The sequence below is a fragment of the Saccoglossus kowalevskii genome, chromosome 3, assembly GCF_978046115.1.
Source record: "Saccoglossus kowalevskii chromosome 3, keSacKowa6.1, whole genome shotgun sequence".
Taxonomy (NCBI): domain Eukaryota; kingdom Metazoa; phylum Hemichordata; class Enteropneusta; family Harrimaniidae; genus Saccoglossus; species Saccoglossus kowalevskii.
In genome coordinates this window covers 20230518-20258110 of record NC_140643.1, presented here as the reverse complement: position 1 = coordinate 20258110, position 27593 = coordinate 20230518, and the positions used below count along the sequence as shown (strand labels likewise).

Below are 27593 nucleotides of genomic sequence, written 5' to 3'. Positions count from 1 at the left end.
CAAAAACTAAATAAAAACTAAACTAGTTTTTTTACCATTGAAGATAAAACGAACTTTAATGTCTTTTAAATTTAAAATGGTCCAAGAACTCAGAACTGACTGTAAATGAAATACAGGATTATGAAATTGTTGAGTAAAATATAAGCAATTAAATGGCAGTGGTCATCGCACCATATATGTTTATGGGAGTGCTATGCGATGAATATAACACATGTAAAATGTTTGTTTACAACAAATATGAACTTGTGCTGCATCATTACCATCAAACCACCCTATAAAATAAGTCAGAAATTGACGATCAAACTGATTACAGTTAATGCACCACCCTATTTATACAATTTATAATGATAACATGTACACCCCATTGACAATTAACTCAAATCATATGTAGTTCAAAGTTGAAAGTAGACATGCATCCAGTGTTAAAAACAAAAACAAAAATAAATGGAACACTGTAAAATACTTTATTTTAGACTGGAATTAATTATCGCTGAATAGACTTTTTGGGTGTTTTGTGTGGAATTTATTTTCACTGATTATTGACAAGTTGAATGTAAAATATAGGGAAAAAAAAGTATATTCTCTGGATTTTACTTTCACTGAATCATTCCTCCAGTGAAAATTAATTGCAAGTGAAAATAAAGTATTCCACAGTAAGCTGTTAAAGGCTGTTAAGGCCAGCAGAAACAGCAGAGCACAGCACTGTCAATGATACAGAACACAGTACAAGTGATATACCCTGTTCCTTTCACCTGCATTCTTTTATTGTTTGCTTGCTTACATCGAATATAATACCCCGGATAATTAAAATAGCATGATCAGAATAGAAGTAATGTATGAATTGAATTAATACTGTATACAAGAGAGGGTTACTCTTTCACCACATTGTTACTTTTTGAGTCCATCATAAAAGGATGCAGAACAGGTTAGATTTATAGATAACAAGACTGCAATACTGATGCCAATGTTCAAATGAGGGCTGATCAAGCAAGACATTATTGGTCAGAGATTAGCCAACTTGCATTAAATGTGCTGATAATTGTGACAAGTCATGTTTGATATAGATTCCTTACATGCAAATATGGTAAAATGAAATAGAACAAACAAATTCAACAACCCAATGTCACAATTCAGATTTTTTTTTCTTAGCAGACTATGTCTCTATTTTTATATTTTTGAATATGTAACAAGCAACCAACCAACCAGCTAGCTAGCTAGCTTAAAACATTACTCTGTCCAACATTGTTTTGCAATCAGAAAAAGCGACATTGTTGATTCATTAACAACAAAACAGACAATGTTGCAAGTAACAACACTTTTCAGCAAGTCTAATGTTTGACAGTTTGAACCATTGTTGATATTAATTATAAGAAATTAATCGCAACAATGTGTTTTTATGTTTTGGTTTATCTGTTATTTCAAATTGTTCAGTGATTTATCAGAACAGAATGATAGAAAATAGACAATCTATGTACGAGAATTACTCCCATCTACAGACTATATGAATGTAACATTACTTGAACCACTGCTGTAGTGCCCAGCAAAGTACATTTAGCTGAAGATGTTACTTGGTGTACCCAAGAAGTGCAAAATAAAGTTGTGATCTCTTAAATAAATAATTCTTACAAAGCATTTTACCACAAAATGAAATGTTGTTTGACCTCAGTCATTAAATATTGTAAATTTCAGGGCATGCATATTAGCATTACTGCACCAACAATTTCTAAAAGTTGTGTTCGCAACCTTTAAAGAAAAACTCCTAATAAGGGGTACAAATTTTGGCCAGGTATGTTAAGCACTTAGGAGTATTAATAGTTGCATTTGAATATTTAACATATTACCAGAGAAACTCATTTTAGACTTCCAAGCAGAAACTACAGCATGTTTTCTTCAGCGACATCATTCAGCGTACTGCACACAGTGTTCTTTTATCGCATCCAACACATCATTTGGTTCATATCTTCAAATGACCATTATTATGGGAATAATTTCTTGACCCTACTTATGTGAAAAAGGTAGTTACATTCAACAAAAAGTGTTTAGGGAGAAATTTTGAGTTTTGGTTACCCAAGTGTTTAGTCAAATGCACCTATTCCAACCCCAGGGTGTGAGCATCTAGAGTCGTACATAAGACATAAACGAAAATGTGTACATGACCTAAGATGAATAGCTTGATTTGACTGGAAGTACTAAAGAGCTAACATGTCAATATTTACAAGCCATGCATGGCACAGTCCCCATTAGTTATGGAATTTAAGATATATAGTTTTGTTTATAGTAATATAGCTGGAATATGAACATGTCAGGAATATGATTATGACTGTTTAACATTAAAATGATTGACATTTGTATCTGATCATCAAACGAGTTCTTGTCCATATTGAGAGATATTGGAACAGCATTAATTAAAACAAAATCAGCCATTTTGAATACATGTATATATCTATAAAATGGTGTATAATGAATATATAAAATTTGAACATTATCAGTCAAAGCAAGACAGAAGGGCTCTAGAAGCCCATTCATTAAAACAAAATAGCCACCAGTCAGCCATATTGAATCCGATCTGAAAAATAAAATGACGTGCATCAGGAACCCGTAATGTCTAATGTATGTACCAAGTTTGAACAAATGCCAGAAATGCTTGATATTTGATGATTTTTTAGCACAAAAATGGCCACCATTCGACCATTTTTAATAGGATCATCAAACCAATATATCTGTATATCTATGACATGATGTATAATGAATATTTAAAATTTTAACATAATCATTCAAAGCAAATCAGAGATATGGCACTAGAACCACATTCATTAAAACTAAATGGCTGCCAGTCAGCCATTTTGAATCTTATCTGAAAAGCAAAATGATGCGCATCGAGGTCCTATAATGTCCAATGTGTAGACCAAGTTTGAACAAAATCCATCTGTAAACAGCTGAGAAATTTAATTTTGATGATTTTTTCAGTACAAAAATGACTGCCATACTGCCATCTTGAATTAGATTGTGAAACAAATTGATGTGCATATGTATAATATATGTATGATGTATGTGTGTATGTCAAAGATACAGGCATCTCTAAAATACAGGCACGCATGCGCGCATAGACGCACAGAGGTCAATCATTAAGTCCCCGTTTTTGGACTGCGTCCAAACGGGGACTAAAAACATCTCAAATACATGGATTGACTGAGGTCTGGTAACGCGGGTGCATCAGAACAAACAATAACTGCAGATATGAACCATTTGCTATCCTTATCAATTTCAATTCAAACTGACAACATTTTCCATTACCTAAAGGTTGTGATCAAAATTGTCAAAAAAATTATGAAGACGTATAGTGAAAAAGTTGAGTTTGATGTTCAACATCACCTGCAGAAAGCCTATGAATTACCAAAATGAATGGAGAAATATGGTGTTGGCAGGCGATGTGCTTTCAAGATCCATCGTGAACAAATTTCCCCTCATGAATGCATACAAATTATCAACAACCAATTGCATTATACTTCACAAATTGGGCTTTGGATCAATGTGATTCCAATGTAGTCAAACATACGCAAACAACCATTATATAAAACCACAAAAAAATGTAATATATAAATTTCAAAAGAGATTTCCCCATGCAAGGTGTGCCAACATTCCAAATATATACAAGAGGGGTATACTTCTTGTCAAAATAGTAAATCATTAATTTGAAAAAACTTTAAATTTATCTCACAGAAAAAATCAAAGACTATAACATGAACAACATAACCTAAGACATAAATAAAGATATTTCATTTGAATTCATGACAATTGTAAATTTCATTGGACTCGCTTTGGTTAAAAACATTAAATACTGTTTTTTTTTAAATTAAAATAGTCTGCTCTTGATTCCTATTTTGGATGCCAAGTTATCAAGCATTGATGAGAAGACGCTTGCTTCGGAACCGTTCTTGTAACCGATGATCTCGTCGTAGGCTGCGATGAAAGCCATTCTCACAGCACTTAGTTTTTGGTGTCTTTCAGAGTAAGTACTGAAATAAAAAGAATTGATTGATTTATTTTATGGAAGGTGACAAAAGTTGACTTTGGCATTCAGACCATAATTTTAATGTAGAATATTTTATTTTAGAAACAGTAATCAGTGATCATTAACACACTAGAATTAAATCCAATACAAGGGTTTTTCTAGGGTTTCTTAGGGCCAAAATTACTATCAGACAGGTCAAAGTTAAAGACTGTGGCCACATGTGATCCCAGGTCAATCAGAATTTTATGGTTACCAGAGGATCTGCTCCCCAGGGTAAGGGGGCGCATGGCCATACCATGAGGGCACTGCGCCCCTGTTCCCTTGTTTAAACAAATCCCTGCAATATGTTTGCATGTATGGAGTATAGACTAAAAAGTATTTTATCATTGCATGGCTGCTTCATAAATTTTTCATTTTTCTTCTAATTTTATTAACGTCCTTACAATTTTTATATTAAGGTTCATATGTTAACTTACTGCAAATATTCAAGACGTGTGAGCGAATGCCACTATTAATACAGAACTGGGCTATTGACTGTCGACCTGACTAACTATTGACTGTCACCTCATGAATGGTCAATAGCATGTGCTGTTACAGTACTGTATTACTTGTTGCACATAGCCAAGCAGTACTGTAAACTGGAACTTATGTGATTTGATAATTTTATGGCATTGGTTAAGGCAAAATTTCATGAACGTCACTGTCACTCTGCACCAGATAAAATTTGGAATGTCACAAAATTTCACAATTTTCACTTACTCACCGAATTCACAAAAATTTGTCACTCTCAAAATTTAAGCAGTTTACATTTAATAGATAACATCGCAACCTTACATTATACGTTGACCTTTCACCTATGAACACCTACCAATATTCATGTCATGTCATCAGAAGAACAAAAAAATCACTTACCTCGCTGCAGAATTGTGAAATGATAAATGACTTTGACCAGCTCCACCGCTACTACTGCTACCACTGCTACTAGCAGCGTTAGAGCTATCTGAAGGAACAGAATCCTTGCAGCTTCCTGCCCTTGATATAATCTGCCAACTAATGCATATAATCACATCATATACAGTAGAAACATTAATTTTTACACCTACAAACACATACTGTGTTTCACTATGATGATAAGTTACATCCACTGATTTAAAATTAAAATCATGTAAACATATAAAGTTACAATACTCTTTGTACCAACACATCCATGAATTTAAAACCCAGTGTGTATGCTCTTAGTATGGAAATTTGAGTGAAATTGAATGGTTTTGTACCAGTGTAATAATACATGTACACCTTAACATAGCATAACATGTGGTATGGTGAATACACAAGTTTTGCCACTTGCTTTTCTTACGGCAACCATGTAATGTCCTTTCTACTTTGAATTACAAACTAGAGTCAAGAAGCTTCAGTTGGCAATGGTACTAAATACAAGCCACCTCTATTTTTAGCGAGACAAACCCTCCATTGAAGGGATTCCTGCTAGGCATTGTATATGCGTTGGTCTGGTATGAAATTGTGCATCTGATAACAAATAATGAATCACATTGTTGGCACACAGCAAAAGTTGCCCAAATTCAATGATTTTTATAGAATACAGGTCAGATCAATTATATATATTCATTTTTGAGAATGTGTACACACATGATTAGTATGCCAGAATTTATTGATAATGATGGCCACATAGAAACGTTATGAAATATTTGTGAATAACAAAGCTATATGTAACTGACAGTCACTTATCTCAAAGAATATAATTAGTGAAATTCAACACTGTCATCCATAGTGAATCAATTGATGGAGCTGTGTCTGTTTATTATGCAAATTATCATAATGACGTACATGACAGGCATAAAGATGTGGGAGTTTAATATTGTTAAGGTCTCTGCTATGATAGATAGTATGCTTACCTTCCACAACCTGATGATGCTGCTGATTTGTCCTGCAAGAAATATTGTAACTATGGTGACTCGTGTTATCTGTACATGTAGGAACTGTCACAGTGATAATTACTGTAATCATGTTTTCTAGTAATGTAATTATATTTGATGTATTCTTAATACCATGTCATTTGTTATTTTCATAATCATGTTTTTCTATTGACTTTTCATAATGTAAATACATTTTCCTTTATAATAATGAAATGTTTGCACGTTTTTTTTTTCCATAATTTAATAATATCTCACAATGTAATCAGGTTTTCTGATTACATAATCTTTTTTTCTTCTAATGTAATTATGTAACCACATACAATGTATTTCTACAGTGTCACGATCACCAAGGTCATTACCAATATATTATGTATATACATGTCAATCTAAATCGATTCCAGTGGAAATTATCACTTTGTACTTACCGTATCAGGGGTGTATTTTTTGAGTGGGACGGGAACAGGACTTGTTCCACCTTTACCACCATTGCTATAAACACTGGTAGAATTATTGTTGTAAAGTGGTCGGTAAAACACACTAGAAAAAAAATTTCAGCTTGTAAATATGTATTTCAAAAGTGATGTCACAAAAGAATCAACAGGCAATAATATGAGGTTATTACGAAAATAGCTCATAGTATGCACGAAGACAGTACAGCTGGAGTATCGATTGACGTGCAGCGGAGGTTGATGCGCAGTGTACTGTCTGAGTGCATACTTTTGAGGTATTCTCGTAATAACCTTATTATTATACATCTTTTCCTTGCAAGGATACATCATGGGAATGTCAAAATCCAAAAAGTTTACAACAGAATCAGCGAACTTCTTTGTGTGGAGTCCGGTCAAACCCTGATGGCAGCCACATTTGTTTTTATTATCAGAGGACGTTTAAGCACGTAATCATTCCATATTTGGAATTCGCATTCCCTTATATGATAGGATGAAAATACCCCGCAAAATACTGAAAAATTACGGCACATTGTAACTTATAGTGTTATGGTGACAGATGTATAATAATTATCGTTATTATAAAGCTCACTGTTTCAAATTTAATGTCTAAAATTATCATCACATTTTAAATAATGTGTAGTGTTGAGTCCCTGATGTTATAAAACACAGATTGTCTGGCTTCATTAACGCAGCTGAGTAAGTCTATTTTTCTTGCTAAGGCCTCTCTGGGAATAGTCAGATTTGTGACCAACTCAAAATATCTCTGGAAAAATATACGTACATTGTTGTATGCTGTTGTCCTTATTGCCAGTCAATATATGTTTAATATTCTTAGGAAAAATATTATTGTGGAAATGAAAGTTCATTTTTTAAATAACTGCTTACATATGTATATTAAAAAGTGTTATAAAGTAAAACAGCATCACTATGTTAATTACCTGTTTCCCTGAACAGCATCTTCTCTATCTGTCTTTTCTGAGACATTGAATACAATTGGTGAGCTTGTACTACCAACACTGGTAACACTACAAGCACTGTTTAAACTAGTACTGCTACCAGAACATTGATTAGAATATTCAGAATCTGTAATACAAATACCAAAACAGTGTTGTTAGTCATGGTGGATGATGGCTTTACATCTAGTGAGAGTGACCGAATGTAGTGGATTGAGTTTTGAGAAGTAAACACCAAAACAGTGGTGTTAGATCTTGGACTGCTTCAATTAAAAGTAGATTTATATTGAAAAATATAGTTTGAGACAAATGTCTTCATTTCCATCAACAGTAAAAACAACAGCTTATTCACCATATTATACATATAGTTAATAATTTTGATTCATTTGTCAAAGCATTTACTACATGTTTAGCAACAAAACAATAAGTAAATAGGAGCACCCACTGAATGTGTCTGCAGGACCACCACATTTCATGGTTACTGGTTTAGACCACACACTGAATGTGTCTGCAGGACCACCACATTTCATGGTTACTGGTTTAGACCACACAATTCCAGATTCCAGATACTATTCGCTGCACAGAAAGGGGTTTGGAATGAAATGACGAGTCACCTTATGAATAATGTACATAACCTTTTATATCACTCACCGTTAGTGTACTACACAGTTAGTGTACTACACAGTTAGTGTACTACACAGTTAGTGTACTACACAGTTAGTGTACTACACAGTTGTGGCTTTGGAACGATGAATAGCTGAACTACTGGATGAGTTTATTAGATACTAAAACAGAGATAGGCTACTGACTGAGATTTATCTACCAACAGACATGACTTTAGGAGAACCTTGGATAACGTCTACAGGTAAATGCATTTACCTTGGCCTTGTTGAGACATTAAATTGCAATACTATTATGATATTAAGATGGTCACACAGTCCCGACGTGTAATCCCAAACACGGAATTTGGTTTCCACAGAAAAATGTACTGTAGGTTTAGTTAGAAGTAAACTAGATATGAAATTCAAAATGAGAACTTACCGAGCAGTAAAGGGTTATCAAACTGGGAGTCCGAGTCTAATCTACCAAGTGGCCTACAATGAAATACCATACACAGTGCAAGTTAAAGGTGTAATGATTAAAGTCAGTATTCATTTGGGGAACCACCAATGGTTTTGATGAAAAATTTGAATAGTGACATTAACTACTTTTATAAATAATATTTCTCTAAATATTTCTCAATACCTACATCAATTTGAAATTGATGGCCAATTTGAAATTGATTGAAAAATGAACAAATACATTTAAATACAAGTCATTGAAAATGACACAGTCCCTGTTAAATTTTTGAAAGTTCTCTTTGTGCTCGTCATAGTGGCGTATACAACAGATTGTGTATTTACATCAAAACATGTGTTCCATGTACTGTAAAATCTGTATTAAAAGCCGCAGCTTCTATTAAAATGGTACACTGCAACAGAGGGGATGCAGCTTCTATTAGAGCGTTACACATATGAGAAATGATGAATTTTTGGGTCTCAATTATTCAATCAAAGAAAGCTTAGAAAGAACTCCCGTGTGCTGAGAGTATTGAAAACACATTAAAAATTAATTCAAAATTACCTGTACATGAGATATTGATAGAAAAGCTGAAAACTAATTATGTACATCATGTAACTAATATCAACAGAACAGAACAAAAAAATTATGAATTATTATGCTAATTAGAGAATTAATATGAACAAATTTTAACCCAAAATTAATCAGGCCTGTCTATTGTCCTAGAGCATTTATGTACCAAATTTTATTCAAATGTGATGATCAGTAATTGAGATATCAGTGTTAATTAATTATGTTAATTAGGTGATTAATAAGCATAAATATTTACCAAAAACTAATTGGGTTTCTGCATAGTTCTCTTTAAAAGTTTCATTAAAATCCAATTTGTGGTTCTTTATATATCAGTGGAACATTATGCAAATTAGGTAATTAATATCCAATTAAAAATAATTAATAGGTCTCTGCATAATCCTAGAAGATCTATGTAGCAAGTCTCATTGAAATATGATGATTACTACTTGATACATTGTATATCAAAAGCTGAAAATTAATTAATTATGCAAATTAGATAATTAATATGTACTCATATTACCCTAAAAACTATCAGGTTTGTGCAGTGTCCTAATCATGCATCAAAATCCAATGAGTGGTTCTTTAGATATCAGTGGAACAGTCATGAAACAGCTAAAAATCAGCTAATTATCATGCAAATTAGGTAATTAATATGCATGGATTTTTACCAAAACCTAATCAAATCTGCGCATTGGCCCAGAGCATCTATGCACCAAGTTTCATCAAAAACTGATGTATGGTTCTTGAGATATCAGTGGAACAGACGGACACGCATACACACACACACACGCACACACACCCACACCCACACACACAGACACACTAACTGCAAAGACTCCCTTTTTGTGCCTCGCACACGGAAGTCAAAAAGAATGAGTGCGGCTTTTATAAGGGATGCGGCTTCTACTACAGATTTTACGGTAGTAGTAATATGGCCAAAAATAAAAACAGCCGTTATTCGGCCATCTTTGATTTGATTATGAAACACACTGTCTGATATGTATGATGTATGTGCCAAATATGAATGAACATAGTTGAACTCTGGTGACCTTGCCCTTTGTTATATAATATAATTCCCTTTATCATAGTTTGTTTCAATATAAATATGCATTGTCATAATTAATTTTGAATACAAACAAGTTTTGGGGTTGAACCAACAGTGGGGAATCAGTCAACCGAATGTCCTTAAAAGATGTAAATATCTTACAAAAACATGCCTTATTTGTTTAATTATTTTAAGGAACATAATTTCCAGCTTTATTCAAAGTAATTCAGATATTTTAGAATAAAAACAAATGTCTCATTGCAAACAAAAAGTGCTGCATTTAGATGTGAATAGATTCATAAAACATGCAAGATAACAGAAAAATTTAGCTGGCTTTAGTCCAAGTATTTTGTACAGGTGTCTGTCAAAAATTAATGATTCACTGAGACAAATATGAACTGCCTCATTGTGTGACTACTGTATTATATGAAAAGTAAAAAAAAACACCCTTTATGAATAGCTATCATGTTGCAAGCTCTGCTTTGTAGGCAAATCAACTTACTGTAGAATACTTTATTTTCGCTTGGAATTTTTTTTCGCTGAAGGGATGTTTCCGTGAAAATAAAATCCAGCGAATATACTTTTTTTCCTATATTTCACATTAAACTCATCAAAAATCAGTGAAAATAAATTCCACACAAAACGCCTAAAAAGCCTTTTCAGCGAAAATTTATTCCAGCGAAAATAAAGTATTCCACAGTAAATAGTTGGTGTCCAGTGGAGGAAGAAGTCAACAGTACTGTTGCCTCCTGAGAATCTACATCTTCAAACACTGCAATCTTTGAAGTGCGTTTTTAAACTAGTATTATAAAAACTCTATCATTCTGTTCTAATAGCTGAAACATATTCCTGTGAGTTTTCATTTGTCGAATGAACTGTTTGTCAAATACAGAATACATATATTTTAGAATAATTTTCTTTTTAAAATGTGGATGAAATGTTTTGCTTTTAATGTATTTTTTATGTATTGTTTTTGATTTGATAACTTTGAACTAAACAGATTTTCTATTAGCTTCAGATCTTGATCAAAGTTAGGCACCCAGTTCATAGGAGTGCTTATATTGATTTTCTGACATCTTGTTTTCTGTAAAGATTTTATTGGTAGGTTTGCAAATGTGTATCAGACTGTGCAATCTCTCCATGAGTTGGTTTTGAAACCCAGTATGGGATTCTGAGATACAATACCAAGGATATTATTACAAGATAAATCATTTGCTTCATTGAACACACACAACAATGCATATTTCCACTGAGATCAGTGACCTTTGATGTGTATCACCAGTGATCAGTCAAGTAGAAACAGTCAAAATATTTTATCATATTTTCTCAATTTTTGCATGATATTTTCATACAGGACATCTGTTGTTCAAACTCAGGGAAGACTTTATACTGATGAATAAAGTGACCAAGTTTGATAAAGTTTGGAATAGAATTAGTAAAGTTATTATGCACACAATAACAATTATTAACAACGACGACGACGGACAAAATTTTTCCCTTAATATACCTTTCCCTTCCATCTTTGATGGTACGGGCAAGGTAAAAATGGTACATAAATTGTGGAAATATAGTAGCAAGGCCAAACAGTCAGATGGCTGTCAATCGGCCATCCTTGACCAGATTTTGAAACAAATTGTCATGAAGATGCATCCTAACATGTATAAAGTACATGTATGTGCCAAATTTGAATGAAAACTGACATAGCACCTCCAAGATAATGCATAAAAAACAAGCAGCCTATCGGCTGAGATAGCTCTGCTGTTATAGCAATGCACATTTCAATTAAAGAACTGAAGACATCATTAGAAAATGAACAATATGAATAGTATCAAAGCAATCGGACTTACAGTTTTTAACAAGAAGTTGAAAATATCACTTTTTACCAAAAATTACAAAAATATTCACCAAAATAAGAGAACTGAAGATATCATCACAAAATGAACAAATCTGAGAAAGGTCTACATGTAGTATCTATATATGTAATATCAAAGCAATTGAACTTTTGGTTTTTAACAAGAAGTCGAAAATATCACTTTTTACCAAAAATTACAAAAATATTCACCAAAATTAGAGAACTGAAGATATCATCACGAAATGAACAAATCTGAGAGAGGTCCACATGTAGTACCTATATATGTAGTATCAAAGCAATTGGACATGCGGTTTTTAACAAGAAGTCGAAAATATCACTTTTTACCAAAAATGACAAAAATATTCACCAAAATTAGAGAACTGAAGATATCATCACAAAATGAACAAATCTGAGAAAGGTCTACATGTAGTATCTATATATGTAATATCAAAGCAATTGAACTTTTGGTTTTTAACAAGAAGTCGAAAATATCACTTTTTACCAAAAATTACAAAAATATTCACCAAAATTAGAGAATTGAAGATATCATCACGAAATGAACAAATCTGAGAGAGGTCCACATGTAGTACCTATATATGTAGTATCAAAGCAATTGGACATGCGGTTTTTAACAAGAAGTCGAAAATATCACTTTTTACCAAAAATGACAAAAATATTCACCAAAATTAGAGAATTGAAGATATCAACATGAAATGAACAAACCTAAGAGAGGTCTACCCAAGGTACATATACACCAAGTATCAAAGCATTCAGGCTTGTAGTTTTCAAGAAGAAGTCGAAAAAGTAAAACATTGACACAGACGACGGACGACGGACAATCACTCATATGATAAGCTCCACTCGACAAAGTCGACAGCGGAGCTAAAAAAAAAAAAACATGCCTGCAAGTTGACCATCTTTGATCCAATTGCGAAATAAATCATCATGGACATGTATCCTAACATGTATAGTCTATGTACCAAGTTTGAATGAAAACTGACAAAGCATGTCCAAAATACAACATTTTCAAAAAACAAGATGGCTGCCAGTCGGCCATTTTGAATCGAATCGCTAATCCACTGCATGTGCATATGTCCCACATAAAGTATTAGGCACATGCAAGGAATGAACAGAATCGGTTCAAGGGATTCTGAGATATGACTCCGGACGGACGCATAATAAGTACACATGTAAATTGAAAGAAGCAAACCAAGCTAAAATACACATGCACTTGACAGAACTCACCGATGGTGTCGCTGCTTCAGCGAAAACTCTTCTGATGATATGTTTTTAAGAAAGTTGAAGCAGAAGAAAAAAATCTGAAAATAGAGAATAGCCGGTATAAAATTCCACACAGCTCAACAAAACTCAACAACACATTCTGTTTTTTCTATCAGTGGACTTTTTACAGTACACACACACACACACACACACACACACACACACACACACACACACACACACACACACACACACACACACAGATGTAATTGTAAACTTAAACAAGTTGTTCATACTTTTTCAACAATTTTGACCTGCAGCTTGTGTCCATTTGGTCGGAAATTAATGAAGACATTATAGAAAAAATTGGGAAAATATGAGGTTAAAGGTTGAGCAAGAAGGATAAAACCTGAGGTTTTCATAGTTGATGTGAAAGCTCACCTCTTCGCCTTTTCCAACTCGGTCAATTAAATTATGCCTGTAAAACAAAGATTTAATGAATTAATCTGAGAAATCATAAGAAAATATAACTTGAAAACAGAATTGATGGATAATATTTGTTGGTGGTATACAGATGACATTTCAACAGAAACATTTTTAAAGCACTAAAGTCATCGTGCAGCGCCTGTTGGAATGTGTGTTGCTATTGGTTACATATCAAACATGACATGGTGTGATGACTGTACAATTAAAGCTTACCCAAATAGTAGCCAATCATAAGCTATTGTTAAATATAGCATTTCTATCGGTGACAGTGATTTATGCATTTTGCCGTCCTGTGAAATAAGAAGACTGTTATTTGACATGTAAATTAAATCAAGTTGAATTATCAATTTTGAATTTGTGTGCATATTAAAAAAAGATAATGAACTCAAGGCACACATAAAAAATCAGTCAGTTGTCAATGTTTACAACCACTAACATTATAGGATGATTCTGTTACAATTCCTTGACTTGAGAAGCATAGTACCACCTCGTCACTGTGAGAGAGCTAATTATTATGAATGGAGATGCATCTCTGCCCAACTTTTCAGAAACGTTTTATACTTACGGCCCATAATGAGAGTCTTAAGAGTGAAATATAAAGTGGAGTCCTGTCCCATCCTGAGATGCAATGTATCAACACACCACAATCACCTGAAAGAATAAATGTTTAAGATGACATATTGTAGTAAACAAGTCAGTAGCACTGGGGTCCATAAGACACACAGAGTTACAATGATCCAGAAGACACACAGAGTTACAATGATCCAGAAGACACACAGAGTTACAATGATTCAGAAGACACACAGAGTTACAATGATCCAGAAGACACACAGAGTTACAATGATCCAGAAGACACACAGAGTTACAATGATTCAGAAGACACACAGAGTTACAATGATTCAGAAACACACAGAGTTACAATGATCCAGAAGACACACAGAGTTACAATGATCCAGAAGACACACAGAGTTACAATGATCCAGAAGACACACAGAGTTACAATGATCCAGAAGACACACAGAGTTACAATGATCCAGAAGACACACAGAGTTACAATGATCCAGAAGACACACAGAGTTACAATGATCCAGAAGACACACAGAGTTACAATGATTCAGAAGACACACAGAGTTACAATGATTCAGAAGACACACAGAGTTACAATGATCCAGAAGACACAGAGTTACAATGATCCAGAAGACACACAGAGTTACAATGATCCAGAAGACACACAGAGTTACAATGATCCAGAAGACACACAGAGTTACAATGATTCAGAAGACACACAGAGTTACAATGATTCAGAAGACACACAGAGTTACAATGATCCAGAAGACACACAGAGTTACAATGATCCAGAAGACACACAGAGTTACAATGATCCAGAAGACACACAGAGTTACAATGATCCAGAAGACACACAGAGTTACAATGATTCAGAAGACACACAGAGTTACAATGATCCAGAAGACACACAGAGTTACAATGATCCAGAAGACACACAGAGTTACAATGATCCAGAAGACACACAGAGTTACAATGATCCAGAAGACACACAGAGTTACAATGATCCAGAAGACACACAGAGTTACAATGATTCAGAAGACACACAGAGTTACAATGATCCAGAAGACACACAGAGTTACAATGATCCAGAAGACACACAGAGTTACAATGATCCAGAAGACACACAGAGTTACAACGATCCAGAAGACACACAGAGTTACAATGATTCAGAAGACACACAGAGTTACAATGATCCAGAAGACACACAGAGTTACAATGATCCAGAAGACACACAGAGTTACAATGATCCAGAAGACACACAGAGTTACAATGATCCAGAAGACACACAGAGTTACAATGATTCAGAAGACACACAGAGTTACAATGATCCAGAAGACACACAGAGTTACAATGATTCAGAAGACACACAGAGTTACAATGATCCAGAAGACACACAGAGTTACAATGATCCAGAAGACACACAGAGTTACAATGATCCAGAAGACACACAGAGTTACAACGATCCAGAAGACACACAGAGTTACAATGATCCAGAAGACACACAGAGTTACAATGATCCAGAAGACACACAGAGTTACAATGATCCAGAAGACACACAGAGTTACAATGATCCAGAAGACACACAGAGTTACAATGATCCAGAAGACACACAGAGTTACAATGATCCAGAAGACACACAGAGTTACAATGATTCAGAAGACACACAGAATTACAATGATCCAGAAGACACACAGAGTTACAATGATCCAGAAGACACACAGAGTTACAATGATCCAGAAGACACACAGAGTTACAATGATCCAGAAGACACACAGAGTTACAATGATCCAGAAGACACACAGAGTTACAATGATCCAGAAGACACACAGAGTTACAATGATCCAGAAGACACACAGAGTTACAATGATTCAGAAGACACACAGAGTTACAATGATTCAGAAGACACACAGAGTTACAATGATCCAAAAGACACACAGAGTTACAATGATCCAGAAGACACACAGAGTTACAATGATCCAGAAGACACACAGAGTTACAATGATCCAGAAGACACACAGAGTTACAATGATTCAGAAGACACACAGAGTTACAATGATTCAGAAGACACACAGAGTTACAATGATCCAGAAGACACACAGAGTTACAATGATCCAGAAGACACAGAGTTACAATGATCCAGAAGACACACAGAGTTACAATGATCCAGAAGACACACAGAGTTACAATGATTTAGAAGACACACAGAGTTACAATGATCCAGAAGACACACAGAGTTACAATGATCCAGAAGACACACAGAGTTACAATGATCCAGAAGACACACAGAGTTACAATGATCCAGAAGACACACAGAGTTACAATGATCCAGAAGACACACAGAGTTACAATGATTCAGAAGACACACAGAGTTACAATGATCCAGAAGACACACAGAGTTACAATGATCCAGAAGACACACAGAGTTACAATGATCCAGAAGACACACAGAGTTACAACGATCCAGAAGACACACAGAGTTACAATGATTCAGAAGACACACAGAGTTACAATGATCCAGAAGACACACAGAGTTACAATGATCCAGAAGACACACAGAGTTACAATGATCCAGAAGACACACAGAGTTACAATGATCCAGAAGACACACAGAGTTACAATGATTCAGAAGACACACAGAGTTACAATGATTCAGAAGACACACAGAGTTACAATGATCCAGAAGACACACAGAGTTACAATGATTCAGAAGACACACAGAGTTACAATGATCCAGAAGACACACAGAGTTACAATGATCCAGAAGACACACAGAGTTACAATGATCCAGAAGACACACAGAGTTACAACGATCCAGAAGACACACAGAGTTACAATGATTCAGAAGACACACAGAGTTACAATGATCCAGAAGACACACAGAGTTACAATGATCCAGAAGACACACAGAGTTACAATGATCCAGAAGACACACAGAGTTACAATGATCCAGAAGACACACAGAGTTACAATGATCCAGAAGACACACAGAGTTACAATGATTCAGAAGACACACAGAGTTACAATGATTCAGAAGACACACAGAGTTACAATGATCCAGAAGACACACAGAGTTTCAGCAACTCACACAAAATGTTGTGCTGACAAACACAATTAAATCGTGATAACAATAATCCGTATTCACAATTTGATAGAACTGACATCTCTTGGTGCACCCCCGTTTCTTTATGAGTGCATGTATACAGCCACTAGTATTCACATTTTTTTCAGTAGTTTATATGTAACCCTTGTATGAAAATATGACTAGTTCAGATACTACTGTACATAAAAGTTTAAATGTATTGTTGTTTCACTAGATCGGGAATCAAAGAAAATTTTCTGTCAACTCAAAGCAAATTTTGTAATCAATTTTCAGATCATAAAGTATATCAAATTCACATTCTAGTTTATGTTGTATTGCTCTAGTGAGTTAGGAAAAAAACATTAGGAATTAGACATAGAAGAAGACATTATGATAAGTTCAGAAAGGGAACATCGACAAAGACATGACAAGTTTAGGAATGGGACATCAATGGAGACGTCTTGACAAGTTTAAAAGGGGACATTGACAAAGACATGACAAGTTTAGGAATGGGACATCAATGGAGACGTCTTGACAAGTTTAAAAGGGGACATTGACAAAGACATGACAAGTTTAGGAGGGGCACATCGATAAAGACATGACAAGTTTAGAAGGGGACGTCGATAAAGACATGACAAGTTTATGAGGCGACATCGATAAAGACATGACAAGATTAGGAGGGGCACGTAGATAAAGACATGACAAGTTTAGGAGGGAACATCGATAAAAGCATGACAAGTTTAGAAGGAGCACATCGATAAAGACATGACAAGTTTAGGAGGAGCACATCGATAAAGACATGACAAGTTTAGAAGGGGACGTCGATAAAGACATGACAAGTTTAGAAGGGGACGTTGATAAAGACATGACAAGTTTAGGAGGGGACATCGATAAAGACATGACAAGTTTAGGAGGGGACATCGAAAAAGACATGACAAGTTTAGGAGGGGCACATAGATAAAGACATGACAAGTTTAGGAGGGGACATCGATAAAGACATGACAAGTTTAGGAGGAGCACATCGATAAAGACATGACAAGTTTAGAAGGGGACGTCGATAAAGACATGACAAGTTTAGGAGGGGGACATCGATAAAGACATGACAAGTTTAGGAATGGGACATAGACATGACAAGTTTAGGAGGGGGACATCGATAAAGACATGACAAGTTTAGGAATGGGACATAGACATGACAAGTTTAGGAGGGGGACATCGATAAAGACATGACAAGTTTAGGAATGGGACATAGACATGACAAGTTTAGGAGGGGGACATCGATAAAGACATGACAAGTTTAGGAGGGGACATCGATAAAGACATGACAAGTTTAGGAGGGGACATCGATAAAGACATGACAAGTTTAGGAGGGGGACATCGATAAAGACATGACAAGTTTAGGAGGGTACATCGACATAACAAATATCAAATACAAACACTCACCTTCTTTTAAAATATGCAAAAATAACTTTAAATAATTAGATGTAATAGTAACTAGGTCCCATTTCTGAAAAGAAAGTAAACAGTGCTTGTAAAAATTGTATTCACCTTAATAGTCAGTAATGATATGGAAATGACATTACAGTTTTATTCAATTTCCTGAAGAACAAAAACAATCAGTTTTGAGAAGTATTTGAACAGTTAGTAAGATAGCTTGCAGCTTTATGAAATGCTTGGCATTTGCTTTGCTAGATTTGATGGCACAGTTTGACTGATGGCATGCTGTGTGTGATTTACTATTTCATAGAGTAATCAACATTATGATTTGCAAATCTGGTGTACATTGCAACAAGTCATTGAAAATGACACAGTCCCCGTTAAGTTCTCTTTGTGCTCGTCATATTAAAGCGGAGGGGTTGTCGCGAGCGTGTCCTTGAAATTTGAGTTCCAAGTGGCGTATACAACAGATTGTTTATTTACATCAAAACACGTGTTTCGTGTCATAGTAATATGGCTAAAATAAAAACAGCCGTTATTCAGCCATCTTTGATCTGATTATGAAACACACTGATATGTATGATGTATGTGCCAAATATGAATGAAAATGGTACATAAATTGTGGAAATATAGTAGTAAGGCCAAAAAGTCGGATGGCTGTCAATCGGCCATCCTTGACCAGATTTTGAAACAAACTGTCATGGACATGCATCCTAACATGTATAAAGTACATATATGTGCCAAATTTGAATGAAAACTGACAGAGCATGTCCAAGATACCGCATAAAAAAACAAGATGCCTGCCAGTCAACCATCTTTGATCCAATTGCGAAATAAATCGTCATGGACATGTAACCTAACATGTATAATCTATGTGCCAAGTTTGAATGACAACTGACAAAGCATGTCCAAAATACAACATTTTCAAAAAACAAGATGGCTGCCAGTCGGCCATTTTGAATCGAATCGCTAAACCACTGCATGTGCATATGTCCCACATAAGGTACTAGGCACATGCAAAGAATGAACGGAATCGGTCCACAGGATTCTGAAATATGACGTTGGATAGACTGACGCACGGACAGACGGACAGTCGGACGGACAGACTCAGGAACTCATGGATGGTCAGGGACATGTATCCTAATATGTATGATCTATGTACTAAATTTGAATGAAAACTGACAAAGCATGTCCAAAATACGACAATTTCAAAAAACAAGATGGCTGCCAGTCGGCCATCTTTGATCCAATTGTGAAATAAATCATCATGGACATGTATCCTAACATTTATAATCTATGTACCAAATTTGAATGAAAACTGACAAAGCATGTCCAAAATACAACATTTTCAAAAAACAAGATGGCTGCCAGTCGGCCATTTTGAATCGAATCGCTAAACCACTGCATGTGCATATGTCCCACATAAAGTACTAGGCACATGCAAAGAATGAACAGAATCGGTCCAAGGGATTCTGAAATATGACGTTGGATAGACTGACGCACGAACAGACGGACACACGGACGGTCGGACGGACGGTCGGACGGACAGACTCAGGAACTCACGGATGGTCGGGGACATGTATCCTAACATGTATGATCTATGTACTAAATTTGAATCAAAACTGACAAAGCATGTCCAAAATACGACATTTTCAAAAAACAAGATGGCTGCCAGTCGGCCATCTTTGATCCAATTGTGAAATAAATCATCATGGACATGTATCCTAACATGTATAATCTATGTACCAAGTTTGAATGAAAACTGACAAAGCATGTTCAAAATACAACATTTTCAAAAAACAAGATGGCTGCCAGTCGGCCATTTTGAATCGAATCGCTAAACCACTGCATGTGCATATGTCCCACATAAAGTACTAGGCACATGCAAAGAATGAACGGAATCGGTCCAAGGGAGTCTGAGATATGACTCCGGACGGACGCACGAACACACGGACACACTGACGGACACACGGACGGACGGAGACCGAATTATAAGTCCCCGTTTTCGGACTTCGTCCGAACGGGGACTAATAACTATTCTTCATTACTTGTATATCTACATTGTATTTGATTCAATAAATATCAAAACACGTCAAAATAACCTGTTTGTGTATTCTAATGAACATATATTATTTTGAAAAACTGTGCTTTATCCTTGTCTAGTTTGATAATGAAATGATCTCAACTGTGCATGTGTCAATGAAACAGCACTGTGAAGTCTAGATTTAACAATAACCAAAATGTTAAATCTCATAACCATGGTAACACCTCATTCAAAAGTATACACCTTAGTCAAGGTTGTGATAGGTATGCTATGTTTTCTCTGTATACTGTACAAAGAATATTCACAGGGTATAATTTTAGTGGATTTGGAAAACAATACATTTTCTTGCTAAATTTGAATACTCTCTGGGTGTCAATTCAGTGCAACTAGCTCTGAAAAAATAGATATGGAAATTTTAATCAAATTATGTACAATGATCAACCAATCAGGACTTGTGTTACAAACTATATGTGCAAATTAATCTTATTTGTTTAAAAAGGCATGAGCTAATTGGTTCATGAATCTCATCTGCCAAAACACAATTTCCATATACAGAACATAAGATTGTAGGAGCAGCTAAGAATGAGACACTTTTATTCTCTTATTATGTGATACATTACATCTGATCCACCATGTACAGCTGCAGTTTTACCAAAGATAATGTTAACTCACCCTATATTTGGTCCAATCTATTCCTAATGAATCAAGTTTACAACTCCCAGGTATCTGTAATTCAGCATCAACAAAACCCTGAAAAGGAATAGATGAAAAAATTATGCTAACTGCAAGGGATGACATTTATAAATATACCACCAGAATACCAAAGTGTAGATTTGTGAGTGGAATTTTAGCAAAAACCAATCAATTCTGAAGTGGTGGACTAATTTAACACATATTTGGAATGAATACATAGACATACTTAGGTGGTTCAACTTTTTCAATAATGCCAATACCAATACCATTGTGACTGAATTCACTTTATTTGTATATTACAATGTTGTTTAATATTCGGTTTTAGAAACTCGACAAACCACATTTTTCAATTTTATAAAATTTTGGGTATTGTGTAAAAATATCTGTGCTTTTCAGTACATGTAGGTAATTGGAATATTAATAACGTTCATTTAATTGGGAGACTAGTGGGAGCAAGTCAGGCATATCGGTAATTAGAAAAAATTGCAGTTCTTCCAAATAATACATTAGTAGCAAAGGCAAAGCAATACATGTGTCATATTACTACCATAGCAGACACTGCATGCACTTCCTATTTAGTCAACAACAAAAAATAGCCTGAGGAGCGAGTTATACATTATTCAATTGTCCGGTGTTTTCAGGAATCTTCAGCAGGGAATGAATAAATTCTTGCATCACTCTCAGGTATTTATTTAACTAATTCATTGTACTATACTAACAGTAATATTACTTCAAATTCATAATGATTGTTGATTTAATTTGTTTGAAATTAATTTTCTGTTATAACCATTGTCCACTATTGTCACACTTTAATAAACATAAAAATTCTTATTATAACTTGTAAAATCAATGTCAAAATTTAAGATACAACGAAAATTGAAATCTAACAAAAAATGTGCAACAGTAAACACTGTAGGTACAATACACTGGAATTATAATATGGTCGAACAACACTGATTTGAAACTAACCTGAGTCCAGTCAAATGAGAGCCCTTCTGCAACATACTTATTATCTTTATAATCCTTAAAAAACTCACAACCAGGATAAGGTAATGACATGAGACAGAAATCACTATACCGGTGTTCCTTGTCAGCTTTCTCTGATGATGTCACACTGTAATCAAGAGGGATTATCAATCGGTGGTTGCCAAGCGACATCATCAACACTAGAGAAGGAGCCATCAGGTTTTTACATTGAAAGAGGTGTGAGAGAATCAGATAACGATAATCACTTTATCATCAATGGAGATACACTTCTCATAAAGTAAATATGACAATTAATGAAATACCTTGCACCTTAAAGTTCACTCTGAAAGCATTGGGGTCTTGAGACTATTAAATGAAATATTTACTGGTCTGAATTTTGGGAAGAAAGATAGATCTTGAGCCCATGATTAGAATAACTATGACCCGTATTAATTTGGAACAGAAACAACTCTTTGTGAATCCATGTGCATTTGAACACATAATCAAATAAGAAGCTGTAACAATTGCCAGCAATTCAGACATACTGAAAATTATTGAAATTTTAAATTGTATTATTATTTCCCATAATCCATATAAATATGTCATATAATAATCCTGATTTCAATAAATGAACGCTATCAGAGTGCAACTTTAAAGCATGGTAATACCACCCTGTTTGAAGTTTCAAGAAAACAATTGAAGTTAATATTAATAAACAAATTCGACTTACGACATGCCAAACTTAACTTTCTTCTTTTCAACCATCAGATCACATACATAGCCTACTGATAATAATTTCAATAACTTTATATCTTGACCACGAATTCTATCCATCAACTGCCAATCACTGTAAAATCAAACAATTCCGTTGATGTCAGATTATAAACTGACCGGTACATACACCTGGTGGTACTGCTACAGTGATTTGTTGTTATCGCCACACTGGTCTGATACAACCACTATGGTCTGATCGCCACAATGTTGTCGTTTTTTCGTTCATTGTGTGCAAATTTTAAATGAGGATATTAATCTTTACAAAGGTCACATAGATTGTCACTCATTAACAGAAGTAAGCTATAACAGGAAAAACGGTATCCCAGAGCACACTAACTATCAACTTTTGTTTTAGCACTACCAACTTGACTGCTGAAACTAAAAAAAATGGGTACTGTACCCTGTATATGCAATATGACTTCTGTATCCATATTTCTCTGCATAGCTCTATAATGGAATAACCAACATAAAGGGACAACAAGCTTTTAAAACTGCGCACATAGGAGGTTTCAGAGCTTCGTCTAACAATATGACTCGCCAGTAAGCCTACTCAGGTGACAGGATAATAATCTGTATATAAACTGATGAGCAGATTCACACCACTCTAATCTGTTTAGTCTTACCCACTAGTGGCTTGATTTGTCTGCAGCATTTCATCAGTAGGCGAATCTTCCTCATAAGAAACATCTGAGAAACCAACACCACCTCCACTACCACCTAGAAAAGTTCAATAAAATGAATCCAAATTACAATATTGAAAAAAATATTAAACAATAAAGATCTTAAAATAAAAAGATCTTCTGAAGTCAGACAAAAATACACACATTTGGTCAAGTTGTTTGGTATAAATGCAGCGGTGACACACGTCTGCATTATTCAGTATTAAACATCAATTTATTCACTTTTTATCCCGACCTCAGATGTGCATGTACAACATTGGCAGGGTTGCATACAAATTCAAGTCCATCATAATTATAATTTCATCAGGTAATTATCATCATGATCAGTGAAGTATGCACTAGGGATATTAATTGTCAAGACATGTATGCAGTAAAAGTGTACAGTTGACTCTACTGGCTTGGCTGTATGTATGTAGTGGCTGAATGACGAAAAACATTGATTCATTGGCAAGTTTATTAATTTTGATTGTCAAATTGAATGCAACAGCCAGACTAGTAAGGTACATGTAGCTTTCATATGTCTGACGGAACAATAAATCTGAGGAGTTTAATATACATGAAATAGACCAGTATGACATACCTGTATTAAACAAATAATCTAAACCCGACCTGCCATAGATCTCAGCACCAGCAGATAAAGTAGATGATCTACATATTTGCTGTATAAAATAGTAGAAAAAGAAATGTTAGCCATAAAATTATTTGTTTTCCAGATCAACAGTTCAGTGTTTTGTCAGTTTTCTCTACAGGCCTTTTAAGAACAGCAGTTTTACACGCGTGTTACTGAAAGGCCATGCTTGAACTATCAAGAAACATTAGAGTTAAGTTAATTATTTTAGTTACAAAATACATATGCAAATTAAATATATTATCATGCAAATTAGTCAACATGTACCTAGGGAGGGGCCTATCATTGATGTGCATGAACAATGCATTTAAAGTGAGTAAACTTCAGTAACATATCTTATTTTAACAGTATGAGAATATATCAAAATGTGCGAAGACAAATGGTGACAAGCGCATACCTTTCCCTCATAAAGTAAAACCGGTATAACAAAGCGTGATCGACATCTGGCAAAGCGGGCTTTTGTGAAAAGTTCTTGCATCTTTGCTAAATCATACAGGCTTTCAACACTATAAAAAATGTGACAATATAAAAAAACAAATCAATAATTGCAATAGAGAGGAGAACAATGAAAGTTGTTTCAGCACAGGTGAACTATAGATAAGCACTGAAGATGAACTACTACGTTATGACACTGAAAGAATGTGATGTGAATCATGAGTGTAGCTTCTAATGAAGTAACGACTTTGACATATTTACAACTTGTTTTGCACACAGAAAATGCAACAGAGGAGATAATTGCATTGAACCAAGGAAAGTTATAGTAGTGAGAGAAGACACAATAAAAGTTGTGCATGTTTACAGATGTTAATGGTTTTCAAAACATGTACCATTCATTGTCTAAAACACAATACACAAAATGGTTGACATATAAAACATGTTGAAATAGCTACATATCATTTTAGCAAATTTGACACAGTGCTTGAATTATATCTAGTTGAATATTACTTGAGCTAAAAAGTGTCAACACTCCCATTGTGAGAATATACTTTATTTTGAATTAGTAAATTATGTATTAGATAAACTAGCAAAAAAAGCTAGCTAAAAGGACATGTTTTTCTATGATGATCTATTGATTATTATCTTCCCTACAATTCCCAGCAAAACAAGGTGAATTTCATACTGCAAAGCACTAGATGTGTCAACCAAAGAAGTATGAAAGTCAAGTGATTGCCACAGAATTTAACAGATGCATGGTATTTTATAATAATGGGAATTGCATTATTTCTGCGTTTTTGCAACAATCGCATGGAGAAGACTCAACGTTTAGTAGAATATGATCAGTTGTTTTGAAAACAAATCATTCATTGGTAATTATTATTTTTTCTACATGTTAGCAAAATGTTACATAAAGCACTTTACCTGGTTGGGTACACATCACTGTTTGACAATTCATACTCCAAGAGAATTAACTTAGTTGGATAGTGATTACACAGTTCACCATTACCATTATGTATCACCTAACAAAATGCAAGTTATCAGTGTTTGGGTATCTGCATACATCATCAGCTAAACATGAAACTGATGGAACATATACTAGTACATACACAATGTAGATGAGACAAGATGTGTGATTGGTCAAACTATGCACATCCTAGATGCCTTAACCCACTTTTTCTACTCACTGCAGTTTCAATTAAGTTAGTTGTTTTTTTTAGGACATAAAAAAATACATTGTATTTAGTGCTTGGAACAGATTGCACTAAGTGTATTTATTACAGCGCAAAAATAAACAATTTTGACAACAAACAATAATAATTTCCTTGAGAAATTAAACATAAATAAACATAAAAAACTCTTGTACAAACAAAAAATGTACAAAATGTACAAACTTAGCATTATTGGTATACTAAAGAGGGTAACGCACTAGTGATCACTAACAATCTGTGAAATACACTTTTTGCATTGTTTTTCATGTTTTAAACAATGACTTGAATGTATACATCATTTAATGGCTGTAGCAAATATTTAGGACAGGAGATCCAATGCTATGCATCATATTTTGACCTGGGATGTTAATCATTCAAACACACTTTAATAATACAGTATGTACATTGTAATGTATAGTTTGCATCAAAGCTTTATTTATTTCACTGTATTAGCATACAGACATACAATATAAATTGTATGCAATTGTTGTATAGCATCTAATTTACTGTATGGTGTTAATTACAAATTAGCTTACCGAGTATTTGTAGTCTTTGGCAAATAAATGTAAACATCTTCTCTCCACAATTTCATGCTGTCAATAATATTAGATTTGAAAAAAAAAGTCAGTTATTCCATGGACTAATTACCACTATTTTGTATCGTACTGTAACATCATTTGCTAATATCATACAATACTGATATCGTTGTGAGAATAGAAAACTTAAAAAGCCAGTCTTATCAGTCATTAAAGATTGACTCTACAAAAATGTTTTTTTTTTTCCCATCCAGTTGTAAGAATATTAATAATTCAATGTTGTATCTCTGTCAAGTCTGCACTTGTCTTATGTTTATATTGGATTTTTGTTTATCTCTATGTTACAATATTCAAATTAATCTGGCATATGACATCATCACATGAATCTTTTACTATTTATTATGACCAGATAAGTTTATGAAAAGTAGGCGGGTCGCTTTGTATACGTGTACATGCAGTGTTGGTCGTCATTTTTTTGCACGAGTTGATGCACAGTCATTGAACGCAGTAACTCTTACCTTTCTTTCCTTGTCCCGAGCCCTGTACGTTGTCTTTGAGAACTGATCTAGTAGTTCCAATACCTGACCTTCGCTCACGAGGCTGTCAGGCGCAGCACTGCTAGTGCTGGTAAAAGCTTCTGCATTCATACACACGTGTACGTCGGGAAAACACAAAAAATTGTCGACAGCTGCTACACCAAACGGCGAAACAAGTCAAAATAAGTTTTGCCCGAATTCAAATAAGAAATATAAAACTACATATAGTCGTCATAATTTGGCTAGGTTGAGTTGAAAAGGTCATTTGAGATGGGTTAACATAAAACACACACACAACCAACCAAAACGAAATTATCAACTACTTCCTGTATGTCAAAAAAGATATTCAGGCAATTCACAACATGTCGTTCGCCCGTTTGATGAAATTTATAATCTGAATATAGTTACTAGAACCTACAGAATTTC

At 34.5% G+C, this 27593-nt stretch overlaps 1 protein-coding gene across 1 annotated transcript; it reads right to left on the bottom strand.

Annotated features, from left to right (window-relative positions):
- Nucleotides 1–26: 26 nt before the first annotated feature.
- On the bottom strand, nucleotides 27–27501 carry LOC102808735 (phosphatidylinositol-3,5-bisphosphate 3-phosphatase MTMR14-like). Its single transcript, XM_006823478.3, has 20 exons — nucleotides 27150–27501; nucleotides 26632–26688; nucleotides 25809–25906; nucleotides 24847–24955; nucleotides 24402–24480; nucleotides 23765–23858; nucleotides 23098–23214; nucleotides 22371–22515; nucleotides 21381–21458; nucleotides 18671–18734; nucleotides 14150–14235; nucleotides 13798–13874; nucleotides 13540–13576; nucleotides 13123–13196; nucleotides 8390–8442; nucleotides 7334–7478; nucleotides 6372–6483; nucleotides 5926–5957; nucleotides 4925–5062; nucleotides 27–4016 (listed from the first exon to the last, which is right to left on the bottom strand). Exons 1-20 carry the CDS (start codon nucleotides 27276–27278, stop codon nucleotides 3854–3856), a joined length of 1887 nt encoding a protein of 628 aa, XP_006823541.2. The 5' UTR covers nucleotides 27279–27501; the 3' UTR covers nucleotides 27–3853.
- Between the last annotated feature and the right edge of the window lie 92 nt (nucleotides 27502–27593).